The sequence below is a fragment of the Lynx rufus genome, unplaced genomic scaffold, assembly GCF_022079265.1.
Source record: "Lynx rufus isolate CCGP_SWC_20201006 ecotype Redwood Valley unplaced genomic scaffold, mLynRuf1.p SCAF_13, whole genome shotgun sequence".
NCBI lineage: Eukaryota > Metazoa > Chordata > Mammalia > Carnivora > Felidae > Lynx > Lynx rufus.
The window spans coordinates 20,443,963-20,458,804 of record NW_025814827.1 but is presented as its reverse complement, the minus strand read 5'-3'; the positions used below and the strand labels follow the sequence as shown (position 1 = coordinate 20,458,804).

Here is a 14,842-nt window from a genome sequence, read left to right as displayed (position 1 = left end):
ATAGAAAAATGTTTACTATCTGAGGTATGAGAAGTTTACTGTGGAAAACTGACACTAGAAAAGACAGCATTACTCAGGGCTTTGATGAGTCCACAGTGCAATAATTATACCATTAAGATGTGGGTCCTATGGCTGCCCCTGACTCTTGGTTACTATATTCATCATGTGAGTGAATGCAAAGATAAACATAACCGATCTTTGTAAGTAACCCTCTCCTAGTTCTAATGGAATGGAATTTCATTTAAAACACTGAAATCTATCACTAAAAATAGGTATCTGGGAAAAAATCTAGAACAGAGTAGTAATTTCACATTATCCACACCCAAAAAGAGGCACCAACACTGTTACATACAGCAGAGTACAGCAGATTAACCTTTGGATCTAGAAAATAAATTCTCTAAGAAGTGAATCAATACACAGTTTCTTCACAAATTTCCTTCTATGATGTAACATCCCTCAAACAGGGAAACAAAAGCAACTACTGCCATATTCAAAGATAAAAGTATTCTATTTTTGCCTCAATCTAAAAGAAGCCACACCTTTGATAAAAAGTTTGAAATGAGGTAAACATTATGAATTCAAACTTCAAACACTATGATGAAATTAAGATGTCTGTTAGCATGTAAACATTCCCTTCACCAGTATTCTCATTCTAAGAAAAAAATCTGAGATTGTTATGTCTTAATTCTGGAAGAGCCCAAAAGAGCCAATAAATACATAAACTTGACCAGGCTCCATACTCACTTGGGGACCATGAGCCTCTGGTGGCCCCTTTTTCCCTTTTATGAATAAATACATAAATAAAACTGTTGGGTTTTGTCTTTTTGTTCTCCTTTATTCTCAAATTTTTTAAAAAATAATTTATTTTTGCTTGTTAAAAAATAAATATTCATCATATATCTATACTTTTTCTTTAATTTGTCCTAATTTTATGAAAAACAAAGGGATTTTACACTTTTCTTGTTTTCCATTTTAAAAAATATAGAATTAAATATACATCCATTGTTACTTTTTAGTAGTAATATTAGAAAATATTAGTAAAGATACTGAGTTATCAACTAATCATATAAACAGCTGTTACCAACCCAGGATACAAAATGTATTTCTTTGCCTTTCACTTTCATATATATTTACTTACAGTCCTTAAAAAGTTTCTAAAAGACTTTTTTGCTTTAATATTCTATATGTCCATCTTACTGAAGTTAATCTCAAGGGTCAGATGCTATAATAGGCAGTGCTGATTTCCCAAGAAGGTGTCTAAGCTGTAAACTATTTCTGAAAGACCAAGGCTTACACATGCAATGTATCTCTCAGAGGACCTACGATTTCATATACAGTGTAAGCTCACTGTTATGAGCCTGTTATGAAATCAACTTAAACCAACATTTTAGAACATTAAACACATTTAGAGCATTAAAAACAGCCACTTCCTACTGTTAGAAGTTAGAATAATATGATGTGCAATTAAAAAAAAAAATCAAAACCAAAATTAAAAGCCCAACCATAAAAGCACACTAAAGTTTCAGGACCTTTAATGCAGAAGAGTGCAAAGTCACAGTCAGGACAAGGGCCAGGTTTCCTTCAACCTAGAAAAAGCCAAAAGTTCTACCAAAATATCAAAGTAATACCCCATTTGACATTTTCCATCAAACTTCCCTGTCAAAAAATACATTATCACATTATCATCACACTTCAAATGCATAATATATTTTTATGTAAATGTTACTTTATGTAGACCAATAATACTATGCATGCATAGATCACTCTGCCACTTACAAAGTAATGTCTTTTTCATATCTGATTCAATCTTCACAAATACCCTAAGAAGTAAGGCAACCAGCTATTATGTACAATGTACACAGGGAAACAAAAGAGATTCATAAATTACGTGCTCAACATCATTAAACATCCTGACTCCCAATCCAATGCTCTTTTTACATGTCAACACATTGGTAACATGAACTAGAAGGTTTTAGGGTTGTGATTTATGGACAAACACTAAAGAAAAATTAGATTTCTGATTTACTGTAATGAAGGAGGAAAATCTTTGACTCACTTTACTCATTTTTTAATACTGCCTTCAGAAAACCCTACTGGCCCTTCTTTAAACACACACCAGAAGCCCTTTTTTAAAAAAAGAAAATCCCTAAACTTACCAGTTAACTGCAATCCTTCTCACATTATAGGGCTAAGTTTCATCTTAGAACTCAAACTGTAAACTTTTTTCAAGTTTATCTGATGCAATACATTGGACATATCCTTTGAAACACATTCATATCTCTAAATTGTTTTAATCTAGTCAAAACTGTAAAACTGCCACAAGGAAGTTCTTGAAAATAGAAGTTATCACATACATTATGGCAACTTCCTCACCTAACCACACATAACATGCAAACAATCCAGCCTCTAGTAGTTCTGCATTGTTAGATGAGTCTGCATTTTCTGTTTTAAGATATCCTGGGCTTAACAGGCCTTGCTGCTGTGTCCATGTTCTTTACATGTCAGAAACTACTGCTCTAGGATCTTAGCAGTTCATACTCACCTAGCTTTTTTAAATGTTTATTTAACTTGGATAAGAATACAACTACACAGTCTAGACTACAGTACCGTGGAAGCAGTTAGTAACTCAAACATGTTAATCAATTATGTTTCTTATGTCCAGTACATGGACCCAAATATCTAGTAAGATATTGAGGCAACACAATACACAAAATATACAAAATTAAAAAGTACAAAACAGTGAAAAGGATTTGGAATTTGAGGAGGAAGCAAAGCTCCAAAGAACAACAATCTAAGGAAATAAAATATGACTACTATAGCTTGAAAAACAAAAAGCTTTAGAATGGAGCTTTTATTAACAGTTAATGGACACTTGGAGTTGAGGTTAAATCTCAATTTTTCAGGACCGATCATTGCAAACATAGATAGAATATTCCTATAGAAGACCAATGTGACCCTTTCCTTATGACAGAAAACCAAATGTGGGCTAAATAATGTGCTTCTTATCCATGCATAACAGACATATCCATAATAGAAAATAAAACAAAAGCAAGTATAATCCAAAATATCAGACATATTAAACATGGTACTCAAAGTGATTCAATGAAAACAAGCTTTAAAAGCCCACATTTTGTTACTGTTTAACTTCTTTATTTCCACTGGCAAATGCTTACAAATAATAAATTCAAATTTTCCCTATCTCCAGATCTTTTCAGATTAGTATGCCCATCTTTTGTCACCTGATAGATTTACAGGAATAATCAAGATTGTACTGCCTTATAACGCAAGACTAAGCACTTCTGTCGTTGATTTTATTGTAAAAAATGAAAACAGATTTAAAAAAAAAAGATGACATGTACAAATAATAATAATTATTGTCATATGTGAGGGGTTTTTTTCCTTTTAATCCACCTAACGCCCCTTCTGCACAAATAATTTACATTCAAATTGTTACTCATATAGTCTGTGGATGCAATAGCAGGAGCTTTGTGTATGTTTTTTGTTGTTGTTTATTTGCTTTTTAAAGTAATGTTTAAAAGGTTAACTGGAATTGCTGCTTAATTAATTTTTCCATAGAAAATTTGGAAAATACCAGAAAGTATAAAGAAAAAGTCATTTGTAGTTTCACCATCTACTCACTTTTACAACTATCCTTTGAGCTTATTTCTGATCACTTCTAGCTTTACAGTTTACACAATTAGAATTATACTATTTTCTAATCTGTTTTCATTTAAAAAGTAGTACTTCCCACATCCCTGAATATTATGAGTATGATTTTTTAATTGCTTCTTTAATTAGAATCCTACTCTTAGTGTAAAGGGTTAAAAATTATGTTTAAAATAATACCTTACTCCCGTCCTTCAACTTTACGATGAGAGCTCAGCAAAGAATAGTAAACCATTCACACTAGCGTTTAAGGTGGGATAAATTAGATCCCTCTGAGAAATGTGGGACCTAATAAGATTCAAACCTTAAACTATGAAGCACTAACAAGGATTTCAAGCGTTGTCCAATGGATGTAACCTTAGCGGAGGAGGCAAATCTAAAATTCGCAGGACTCAAGTAAACCTTTCTTGATACAAGAGAGCCCCACGTCGTTTCTACATAAAGCAATTGTGAAGCAGTGCAAATTTCACCCACTCAACAAAGTACCCTAATTGACTGAGTTCATTAAAATTGGCGCTCCCAATGGCAGAGCTGGATTCATTAAACAGAGATAAATATGTAACGCATACAAGGAACTGTGTGGACAGCTGCTACAGGGGAGTTATCCATTAGGAAGACCATACTACAGTGGGTTGGTGGATGGGGAAGAGGGTAAGAAAGGATATCTGACCACTGTCAGCCTGGCGTATAAGCAGAAATCTCAGCCGCATTATTTAATATTTAATCTTTCTATTCCTGGCATCACGGGGCTCAAACGTCACCAAAAAAGATGGACCGAATGAAAAACCCGGCCGGGTGACGCACGTAACATCTTACCATATGGATGCTCAACAATCAAGACCGAGAAGCGCCCCAAGCCAGCCCGGTGAAGGAAGGAGTGTCCCCGGGTTATAAACTACCCCACGCCCCAGACACGCCGTTCGGGTCTGCCAGCGGGCATCTGAGGCTGCAGGACCTCGCCACCCGACGCCTCAAAGGCCGGCTCAGGCCCGGGGGGCTGCGGACTCGCGTTCCGGGACCACGCGCGCGCCTGCACACACCAGGCTCCAGGAGTCGGCCCCCGCCGGAGCAGACCCCAGTCCGAGCAGCCCCAGCCTCACAGAAGACCCCGCCTCTGCCTCCGGCAGAAGAGGGTGCTGGTCAGGGCCCGGACCGGTGGCCGCTACTCCTCTCCCGGGGTCCCAATCCGCCCAGGGCCGTACCTGAACGAGCAGTGCCACCTCCGCCCGACTGCGCTGACTGTCGCGGTGGCGGCGGTCACAGCTCCGAGCACAGTGACGCCTCTCTTAAAAACAACAACCTGCTCGCAGGCGTCCGCAGCCGGGAGGTGGTGGCCGGCGGAGCGACGCAACGCATGCCGGGACTCGTAGTCCCGCCTGCTCCTCATGTCGGGCGCCGGAGGAGGGAAGAACTACGACTCCCGAAGAGAAGTGCAGCCCGCCGCTGCCAGGCTGCAGGAAGCTAGGCGGGGCAGCAGCGATCCTCACAACATCCGGGCCCCGGCGCTGGAGAGGCGCCGCGGCCGGTTGCTAAGGAGACGGGCTGCCCTTACCACTCTAAAGGATTCGCGGTTTCACCCCGAGAGCTACTCCTTGGATTAGGCGGATTAGTCGGTACATATTGATTCAGCCAGCGGATCACGTTCTCTTCGCTGCTTTAACTGGATGTAGTAAAGGGCCGCGTCCCCTGGATGCTCGCTGGTCTTCTTACCATCCGCTGCGGGGAAAGACTACGTTTGCCGAAAAAATAAGGAAGATACCGAGAATGACCGAGTACGACTGGGTGGGTTTGGGCAGAGGGCTGAATGTTTTTGACGGCTGGTACTCCTTGCTGTAAATTTGAGCATCGCCCCCCCCCCCCGCCCCCGCAAAAAAAAAAACACACCTTTTTAGGCAACCACTGGGCTATACAGATGTAATTGTGCATTGCATTGAGCCAGAATTGCCTCTGAAAATATAAAAATGATTGGGGATGGTATGCAACTCGTACCCCATTGCAAACTGTGCGGTGATGGCTGTAAATGAGAAAAATGTACCTTGTTAATTTTACATTCTTACACTGTGCCTTGTTCAAAAGGGATAGGACCAAAAAAAGGATATGTTGCCCTTGTGTTTACTGTTGGTGGAAGCAGTAGAAAGTTAAGGTTTAAGGTTAAAGTTAAGGTTTTGTCCCTCAATTGTGGCAAAAAAAAAAAAAAAAAAAAGATTAACAAGGGAGATGATGGGCCTGGGCAGAAAGAAAAAGGTACCCCAAAATTTGACTTTTGGAGGGTTTTTTTATTCGTTTGCTTTTGGTGTTGCTCTAGTTAACATCACTTGTGACACAACACCAAAAAAGAAAACACAAATTTTAATTTTACAATTACAGCTTCCATAAAGGGCATTTTCGTTATCTCAATGACTTACTCTTATTTATCTTTTTTTAAATGTGCATGTGTTTATAATGAAGAACTTTGAAAAGTCACAGTGGCTTGACTTTCTGTAATTCCAGGGGAGACTGAAAAGTACATTAGTGAGAAAGCTAATATCTATCTATAGATTTTTATTCTTTTCAAGGCAATTTCACAGTGTAATTTTAAGACAATTTTAGAAAAATCATTTACAATTTTAATTAACCTTTTTATCCTTAAGTAATATTTGCTGTGTAACCTGGCAGAGCATTTAAAATAATCCTTTTGTTATTCTTTGTATGAGGCTGTATGTTTTTAATTGTATCTAGTTTGAACTCTATATTTTAAGAATATCAGATTTGAAGAGGGTGAAACCCAAATAAGAAAACTACAGTGAGGCCATGAATAAAGTAAAAGCCATGAATGTTTTTTTTTTTTTTAAGATTATTTATTTAGTTTTGAGAAAGAGACAGCAGGGAATGGGCAGAGAGAGAGAGAGGAAGAGAAAGAATCCCAAGCAGGCTCCACACTGTCAGCGCAGAGCCTGACTTGGGGCTTGATCTCACAAATGTGATCATGACCTGAGCAGAGATCAAGAGTCAGTTGCTTAGACTGATTAAGAGTCAGAGGTCAAGAGTCAGACTGAGCCACCCAGGCGCCTCTTGAGTATTTTGTTTCTAAGTCTATAAACATTTGTTAATTATCCTGGAAGTCTAAAAAGATTTAGGTAGACACTTAACATTTCCACATTGTGTGGTACAAATTATGCCAACAAAGTTTGTCTTCTAGTTTGACTGGATTTGGTTTTCTGTATTATATTTTGGGCCAGTGATCAGAATTTAGTAGCAGTTGATTTGATGAAAGAGTACTCTGTGACTGAGGTTGCTATGGGCAACCTGACTGGGTGTCCATAAAGTATATTAGGGTTGCTACTGTTTCCTACAAGTTACAGGGCAGCCGCCTTCCAACTAAGAAGCTTTTCCTGTGCTCCAGAAACCTACACACTTTTTAAAAAAATGTTTTTAAATTCATTTACTTATTTTAACGTTTATTTATTTTTGGGACAGAGAGAGACAGAGCATGAACGGGGGAGGGGCAGAGAGAGAGGGAGACACAGAATCGGAAACAGGCTCCAGGCTCTGAGCCATCAGCCCAGAGCCCGACGCGGGGCTCGAACCCACGGACCGCGAGATCGTGACCTGGCTGAAGTCGGACGCTTAACCGACTGCGCCACCCAGGCGCCCCACATTTACTTATTTTAAGAGAGAGCAAGCATGAGCAGAGGAGGGGAAGAGAGGAAGAGAGAGAGAATCCCAAGCAGGCTCCACACAGTCAGCATAGTGCTCGCCTTGGGGCTCGAACCCATGAACCAGGAGATCATGACCTGAACTGAAATCAAGAGTCAGAGGTTTAACCAAGTGAGCCACCCAGGCACCCCCAGAAACCTACACATTTTGAGAAAAGCTGACCTGTTGAGATACCATAGGATTCTGGTGACTTGCTATTGTCCAGTCTACTGTGGTATTTTTAAAAAACACTAATAGGCAGTGTCACAAAGAATAAGTAGCAAGATCTGATGAGGTGTACTTCTAGGTTTGCCAGCTTCCTGCAAGATTATGAATATACTGGGGCACCTGGGTGGCCTAGTCAGTTGAGCATCCGACTCTGACTCTTGATTTCAGCTCAGGTCATGATCTTATGGTTCATGAGATCGAGCCCCTCATGGGGCTCTGTGCTGACAGAGTGGAGCCTGCTTGGGATTCTCCCTCTCTCTGCCCTTCTCCTGGGATTCTCTCTCTCTCTCTCTCAAAAAAATTATGAATATGAAGTATTAGTAAACTGTACTATACAGTTTATATATACTATACAGAAATGCAGAATCTCTGCCCTACCCCAGACCTGAGTCAGAATCTACTGTTTAACCAGATTCCTGTGTATTTCATATGTACATAAAAGTTAAGAGAAGGACTGTACAATGTAGTGTTATTAACCTGTAAACTTTAGAACTGAATTCTGGAACATCATCCATATGCACTGAGGTTTATCTGAAAGAAATGATAAAAACTGATTCCATTTATATCACTTCAATTGTATTTCATTTTATCTCCATAACCACAGGAACTATGGCAATTTTGTTTTGTTTTTTATTAATTTATAGATGATACATAAACAATCTCCTATTTAACACAACCTTTAAAAATCAGAGTTACAGTACCCTGTCAACTACATGAAGTTATTTAGATATAATAATGTAACTTCGTATCTGGAAGGATTTAGATCTTACATGTTCCAGAAGCTGCCAAATATTTTTATTTTTATATTTTTAAACTACCAAAATTTTTTGCCTATTTAGATACCACAGAACATACTTATTAACTTATTATAACTTATTAACTTGTCACAAATAAAGGGCCTTATCATGAGTAAATATGCATATCCCTTTATGCTTTTTGAATAACAAAATCACTTAGATCTGTTAAAAAGAAAACCTGGGGCCAAGGTGGAATCACTTGCCCCCGGGATAGCAAACCAAGACTTAATTGCAGTTTAAGCCACTCCATAAGAGGAATTTAAAACCAATCAATCTGGAATTTTATAGTCAGCACCAATCAGGTGATCTGTCACCTTGGCTCACCCTCTCCCTCCCCCAAAGGAAAATGAGGTAATCTGCATGATAAAACCCTCTGTCCTTTCCCCTAAAGGAAGGTGACCTTGCCTGAAACAATCTTTTTTTTGCTAGTAACTTATCCTTCCTATGAAAACCTTCCATTTTGTACCACTCCTCAGAGCTACCCACCACTTACTTGATGGGATGCTACCTGATTCATGAATTGCTTAATAGAGCCAATTAGATCTTCAAATTTACTTTGTTGAATTTTGTTTTTTAACAGTTGCTATTGCTACATTTGGAGGGTCCTGATATCTGAGTCCTCAGATTAGAAAACAACCATCTAATCCAGCTCCTTCATTTTATATTTATAGACAAGGAACTTGAATCCTTGTAAAATAATTTCATCAGTCATCTAGCTATTAGTGCTAATATCAGAACACAGAACTGGTGACGCCTAAGAGGTGCTCTTACAACTCTTGAAGCAAAAGGTACACAAGTAGCAAGTTTCCCAACTAGTCTGTTGGGAAATAAGCCATGCAGGTATGATTATGGCCCTCTCTCTACCCACACTCCTTTGCCTATCTCCCAGAGGCCTCTTTAACTCCTCACTATGGCTTAGCCACAACTTTCATAACATCATCTAGGGATCAGCAGCTTAAGCATCTTCTGGGACTTTGTTAGAAATGCAGAATCTTTGCCCTACCCCAGACGTGAGTCAGAATCTACTGTTTAACTAGATTCCTGTGTATTTCATATGTACATGAAAGTAAGAGAAGGACTGTACAAGAGAACACTACTATGGATAAAGGACTTCTAGTTTCAGATAACTTCTCCATGTTATTAGTAGGTAGTAAAGCACTACTAAGATTTTGTTCCTGATGAGACAAGTTAAGAAAGACACAGGCCTTAAAGGTGGCTGGGTCAGTAGTAGCTGGAGGTTCCAATGAGATAAATATTCATAAAATAACGGTCTAATTCCCAAGAGCTGAGCAATGAAGTTTTTCTGAGGCCAAATATTAAAGTCTTTCAGCTCAAGATACCAAGACAATAGAACAATAACCAAACACTTCAGACCTTTGTCAATTACAGTATCAGTCTTTAAAAAAATGAATAGTTAACCTGGAGAACTTAAGAAGAAAAAAAAAAGACCAGCAATTTCATTTCTAACACCTATGTTTGCAACAGGGAAATTTACAGTAAGAAAAAGGCTTTTCCCTTTATTCAAATACAGCAGCAAAACAAGTGCTCTTGGATTGGATTTTCAGGAAGACCCAAGAGTTCTCAAAATTATTTAAAGAAGCTCTTCTGAAAAGTTACTTTGCCTTATGAATGTCATTAAAACAGGCACAGCATGAGAACATAGTATACTACTTTGTGATACTACCTCATTTTATAAACTATAAATTTACAAACTTTACAAGTTCTGTGGGATAAATGGAGTCATTAGATGATAATTAAAAGAACAAATAATCCAGGCTCTCTTATTTTACAAGCAGGAAACTGAAGCATAGAGAATCAGACTTACCCAGGTTCTCACATTCCTGGCAAGTCCAGGAGGCCAGACCCAGCATTCCAGTGCTCTTTTCACTAAACTTGATTCAGATTTTTAAATCCCTTATTCACAGACAAATACTTCCAAAAAGTTTATTAAGGGCTCTCTTCAAGTAGAACATTAATAGTTGACTGAAAAGTTGATTGAATATGATTTATAGTACTGTTAAATAAAAAGGTAGCTTTTAAGGATGTTATTATGAGGAAAAGATTTTAACTCAGGTTAATTTCAACTTGTAGCGCCTTTTTATTTTTCAAGATTATAACCAGTCACAAGTACATCTATTTTTTTTAATGTTTATTTATTTTGACGATCACTTCACATAATTAAGGTTATTTTTGTGGCAAGAACATTTAAAATCTCTCTTACCAATTTTCAAGTATATAATATAGTAATGTTAACTATACTCACCATTCTGTAATTAGATCCCCTTGAACTTATCCCTCTTATAACTGGAAGTTTGTACTCTTTGACCAATATCTCTCCATTTTCCCCCATCACCCATCCCCTGGCAATCACTATTCTGTTGCAATCAGTTTGACCTTTTTATTTTTAAAAAAATTTTTAAGGTTTATTTTTGAGAGAGAGATAGCAAGCAGGTGAGGGGAGAGGAGGAGAAAGAATCCCAAGCAGGCTCCATGTGGTCAGCACAGACTCCGATGTGGGGCTTGAACTCATGAACCGTGAGTTCACGACCTGAGCCCAAGTCAGCCCTCAACCGACTTAGCCACCCAGGCACCCCTCAATGAGTTTGACTTTTCTAAACTTTTAGATTAATATATATGTGACAATCTAGTATTCTTTATCTGACTTAGTTCATTTAGCATAATGGCTTCCACGTTGTCCGAAATGGCAGGATTCCAAATCCTTCCTTTTAATGGCTGATTAATATTCATGTGTGTATGTATACATGAGAGTATAGTATACTACATCTTTAGCCATTCATGCATTAATGGGACACTTAAGATTGTTCCCATTTCTTGGCTATTGTGAATAGTGCTGCAATGAACATGGGAGTGCAAATATCTCCTCAAGATAGTGCTTTCACTTCTTTTGGATATATAACCAGAACTGGGATTGCCGGATCACATGTTAATTCAATTTTTAATTTTTTGAGGAACCTCCATACTATTTTCTATAGTGGCTACACCAATTTACATTCTTACCAATAGTGCACAAGGGTTCCCTATTCTTCACATCCTCTCCAATATTGTCCAATATTTTTGACACTAGCCATTCTAACAGTGAGGTGATATCTCATTGTGGTTTTAATTTGCATTTCTTTGATGATTAATGATGTTGAACACCTCTTCAAGTACCTGGTGGCCATCTGTGTGTTTTATGTGTGAAAAATGTCTATTCAGGTCATCTTCTCATTTTTTAATCAGATTCTCTTTTGCTATTGAGTTATATGAGTTCCTTGTATATTTTGGATATTAACCCCTTATCAATATGGTTTGCAAATATTTTCTCCAATTCCGTAGGTTGTCTGTTCATTCTGTTGCTTCTTTTGCTATGCAGAAGCTTCTTAGTTTGATGCATTGTCATTTGTTAGTTTTGCTTTTGTTGCTTATGCTTTTGACGTCATATCTAAAAACTCTGCCAAGACCTAAATCAGAGCTTTTCCCCTGTGTTCTTTTCTGGGAGCTTTATGGTTTTAGGTCTTACATTTAAGTCTTTCATTCATTTTGAGTTAATTTTTATGAGTGGTATAAGACACTATTGTGTTAAGTTTAATTTTGGTGGCGTTTTTTTCCCCTAAAATTTTATAATTGACAATAACTTTATATCTTTATATTTTAGGACAAGAAAAGTGCTTCAGCTTCAAATTCAGACACAGAAATGAAACCTGAACAACTTCCCCCTTGTGTGAACCCTGGAAATCCTGTGTTTTCATGTATGTTGGACCCAAAGACACTCCATACAGCTACCTCACTATCAAAACCTAAGATGATTATGTACAAAACCAGTTCAAGTAATTATGGTGAATTTTTACCTATGCCACAGTTTTTTCCCTGCAATTATAGTCCAAAGGAACAAGTATTTTCAAGCCATATCAGAGCTACTGGATTTTATCAAAATAATACTCTAAACACTGCACCTGACAGAACCAGAACCCTTGATTTTCCTAATTTTCAACACACTCTATGAAAATATATTCCTGTGTATATTTAAGAGAAAATATACTCAGGAAAAGTGAGTTCTAAATCTAAGGCTAGAATACCGAATTTGGACTAGAAAAGCATTTGAATTAGTTAAAAGAAAACTTTTAAGAAATAAAGCATTTGAACTGATAACTGAATGACAGTGACTTCTTCTTAAAATGTGTTCAAAATAGAATAAAAGGTGGATGCGTTTTAGTACAAAATAGAATAAAAAGTAGACACATTTAGTACATTATTTAGTACATATTCTCCAAAAGTTTCAAAAGGCTTTAAGGATCTCACGTGTCCACTGAATATATTTAACAAGACAAAGGAACACAGGAGCACTAAGAAAAAAAATTGAATTAAGGAAGACTGACCAGTAATTTCCCAGTTTTCTGTTATTTCAACTAATGGCTTAGAACTTGGGGGAATGAATGTTAGTTTCCACTGCTCCGCTGGTAGAAGAGAGGACCTGCTATTCATTCATTCATTTGGCAGGTATTTATAGAACACTTGCTAATGACAGTCACTAATGCAAATGGAACACAGAAATAAAAGACAGTACCTTTATTGTTTCAATGAGTAATATTTTAGGGGAATGAGATTAGCAAATCAATAAAATGTGATAATTTATGTAAATTTTGCAAAAGGTCTTTCAGACACAAAGACAGAATTGCTCAAATTGAGACCAAGGACATCAGGAGAAGCATCCTGGAAAAGGTAAAACCAAATCAAAGGAAAGATCAGTAGAGGAAGAAGAAGCAATACGTAGAAGTACAAAGATGTAAGAGATGCAGTACTTTTTTATAAACGCAAATAATTTGATATATCCTTAAGACAGTGTAAGCAGTGGTGGATGACAGACTATTCCTTAAACTATGTAATTCCACTGTATACAGAGATTTATTTATTTCAGCTGCCATCTGTTGAAACCACACTTGAGTCTGAGTACCTTTAATGAAAAAAATCACGGCTCTTATGTTTCCCTATTAGTGTCAGATTCAGGATATTAACATCAATTAAAAAATAATCTTGAGTTGCTAGGGGATCAGAAATTTGTATCTTCTATTTATAAAAAAAAGGTTTGATGTGAGAAAATAGTTCAAACTCTGCCTCATAAGATTTTTCCAAACACCTCAAAACTTATTTGATAATGACATAAAAAGAAAAATTAGTTTTGTTCACCTCCTCTAAAACACCAAAAATCAGGGCATTGCACAAGATATTGAGGTGAATACTGCAAATTTAAAAAAAACTTGAGTTTAGTTGCCTTTTCTCCACAAAATCTATACAACCTATTTTCCCCCTTCACTGTAGGTACTCAATTTGTGGCAAGTTAAGTCAATTTTTTAAAATTTAGAATCTATATATTAACCTAAAGATTCTTACTATAGCAGGTGGTTAGGCCCTTTTTTGTTTGTTGCTAAAATTCTCAGGTAGGATGAGTATCTCAGAATCAAGCACATTGTCTGGAATAGCCACTATATAGTCATTTAGTGCCTGTTAAAGTCCAGGGATTTTCTAGGCACTAAGAGCATGTCCTCATGGAGCTTAGATTCTGGTAAATTCCAGTAGGGAAAAAGAGACCAAAAAACATATGTATAGAGGGGTGCCTGGGTGGCTCAGTAGGTTAAGTGGCCGACTCTTGATTTCGGGTCAGGTCATGATCTAACGGTTCATGAGTTTGAGCCCCATGTTGGGCTCTGTGTTGACAGTATGGAGCCTGCCTGGGATTCATTCTCTCTCTCTTTCTCAGAATAAGTACTCTCAAAAAAAAGTATAGATATATATGTGTGTAAGTACATATATATATAGGCATATATTTACATTTACATACATGTATAAATGTACATATATAAATGATGTATACAGAGTTACACATAAATATTTATGTATGCCTATAAATATATATAAAATATGCCAAGTGATAAATGTTATGGGGAAAAAAATAAAATAGGGTTGGGGGAAAGGGAGTGCTTAAGCAAGGAGTTATTTTTGGTAGACTGGTCTGGGAAGGTCTCTGATCAAAGTTGATGTCTGACCAAACCCCTGAAGGAAGTGAAGAGAATCTCTGGGGAAAGTAGAGCTGTTGTGAGACAACTGAACATGTAGTCTGGAGTTCAAGGGAGAAGCCCATGTTGAATATAATCAATTTGAACAACATCCACACGAAGATATTATTTAAAATCATGAGGCCAGATAAGACTATAAAGTATTCATAGAAAAGAGACCAAAGGACTAAACTCTAGGGAACTCCAACATTTAGAAATCATGGGAATGAATATAAATAAACAAATGAGATCAAGAAGTGATTAGTGAAAGAGGTAGAAATTAGCAAACTGATGCCCAAAAGCCAAGTAAAGAATTTGTTTCAAGAGGCCAGCTGTGTGAAATTATCTTGAGAGGTAACACATGGATTGAGATCTGAAGGTACAAATAGGCAATGCAGAGAACATTAGTCACCTCAAGGAGAAGTG

General features: G+C 37.3%; 2 protein-coding genes across 3 annotated transcripts in view; one reads left to right on the top strand and one right to left on the bottom strand.

Moving 5' to 3' along the window:
* CCPG1 (cell cycle progression 1) overlaps positions 1 to 4,946 on the bottom strand; it is a 41,609-nt gene extending 36,663 nt beyond the window's left edge. For both annotated transcript variants that reach the window (XM_047075073.1, XM_047075074.1), the window contains exon 1: positions 4,869 to 4,946. The gene's annotated coding sequence lies outside the window, so the exon portion shown is untranslated. The remainder of the gene's footprint in view (positions 1 to 4,868) is intronic.
* A 211-nt stretch (positions 4,947 to 5,157) lies between these two features.
* On the top strand, positions 5,158 to 12,512 carry PIERCE2 (piercer of microtubule wall 2). The gene is made up of 2 exons (XM_047075076.1): positions 5,158 to 5,448; positions 12,022 to 12,512. The coding sequence occupies exons 1-2, from the start codon at positions 5,431 to 5,433 to the stop codon at positions 12,367 to 12,369; spliced, it is 366 nt and encodes a 121-aa protein (XP_046931032.1). The 5' UTR covers positions 5,158 to 5,430; the 3' UTR covers positions 12,370 to 12,512.
* Positions 12,513 to 14,842: the final 2,330 nt, after the last annotated feature.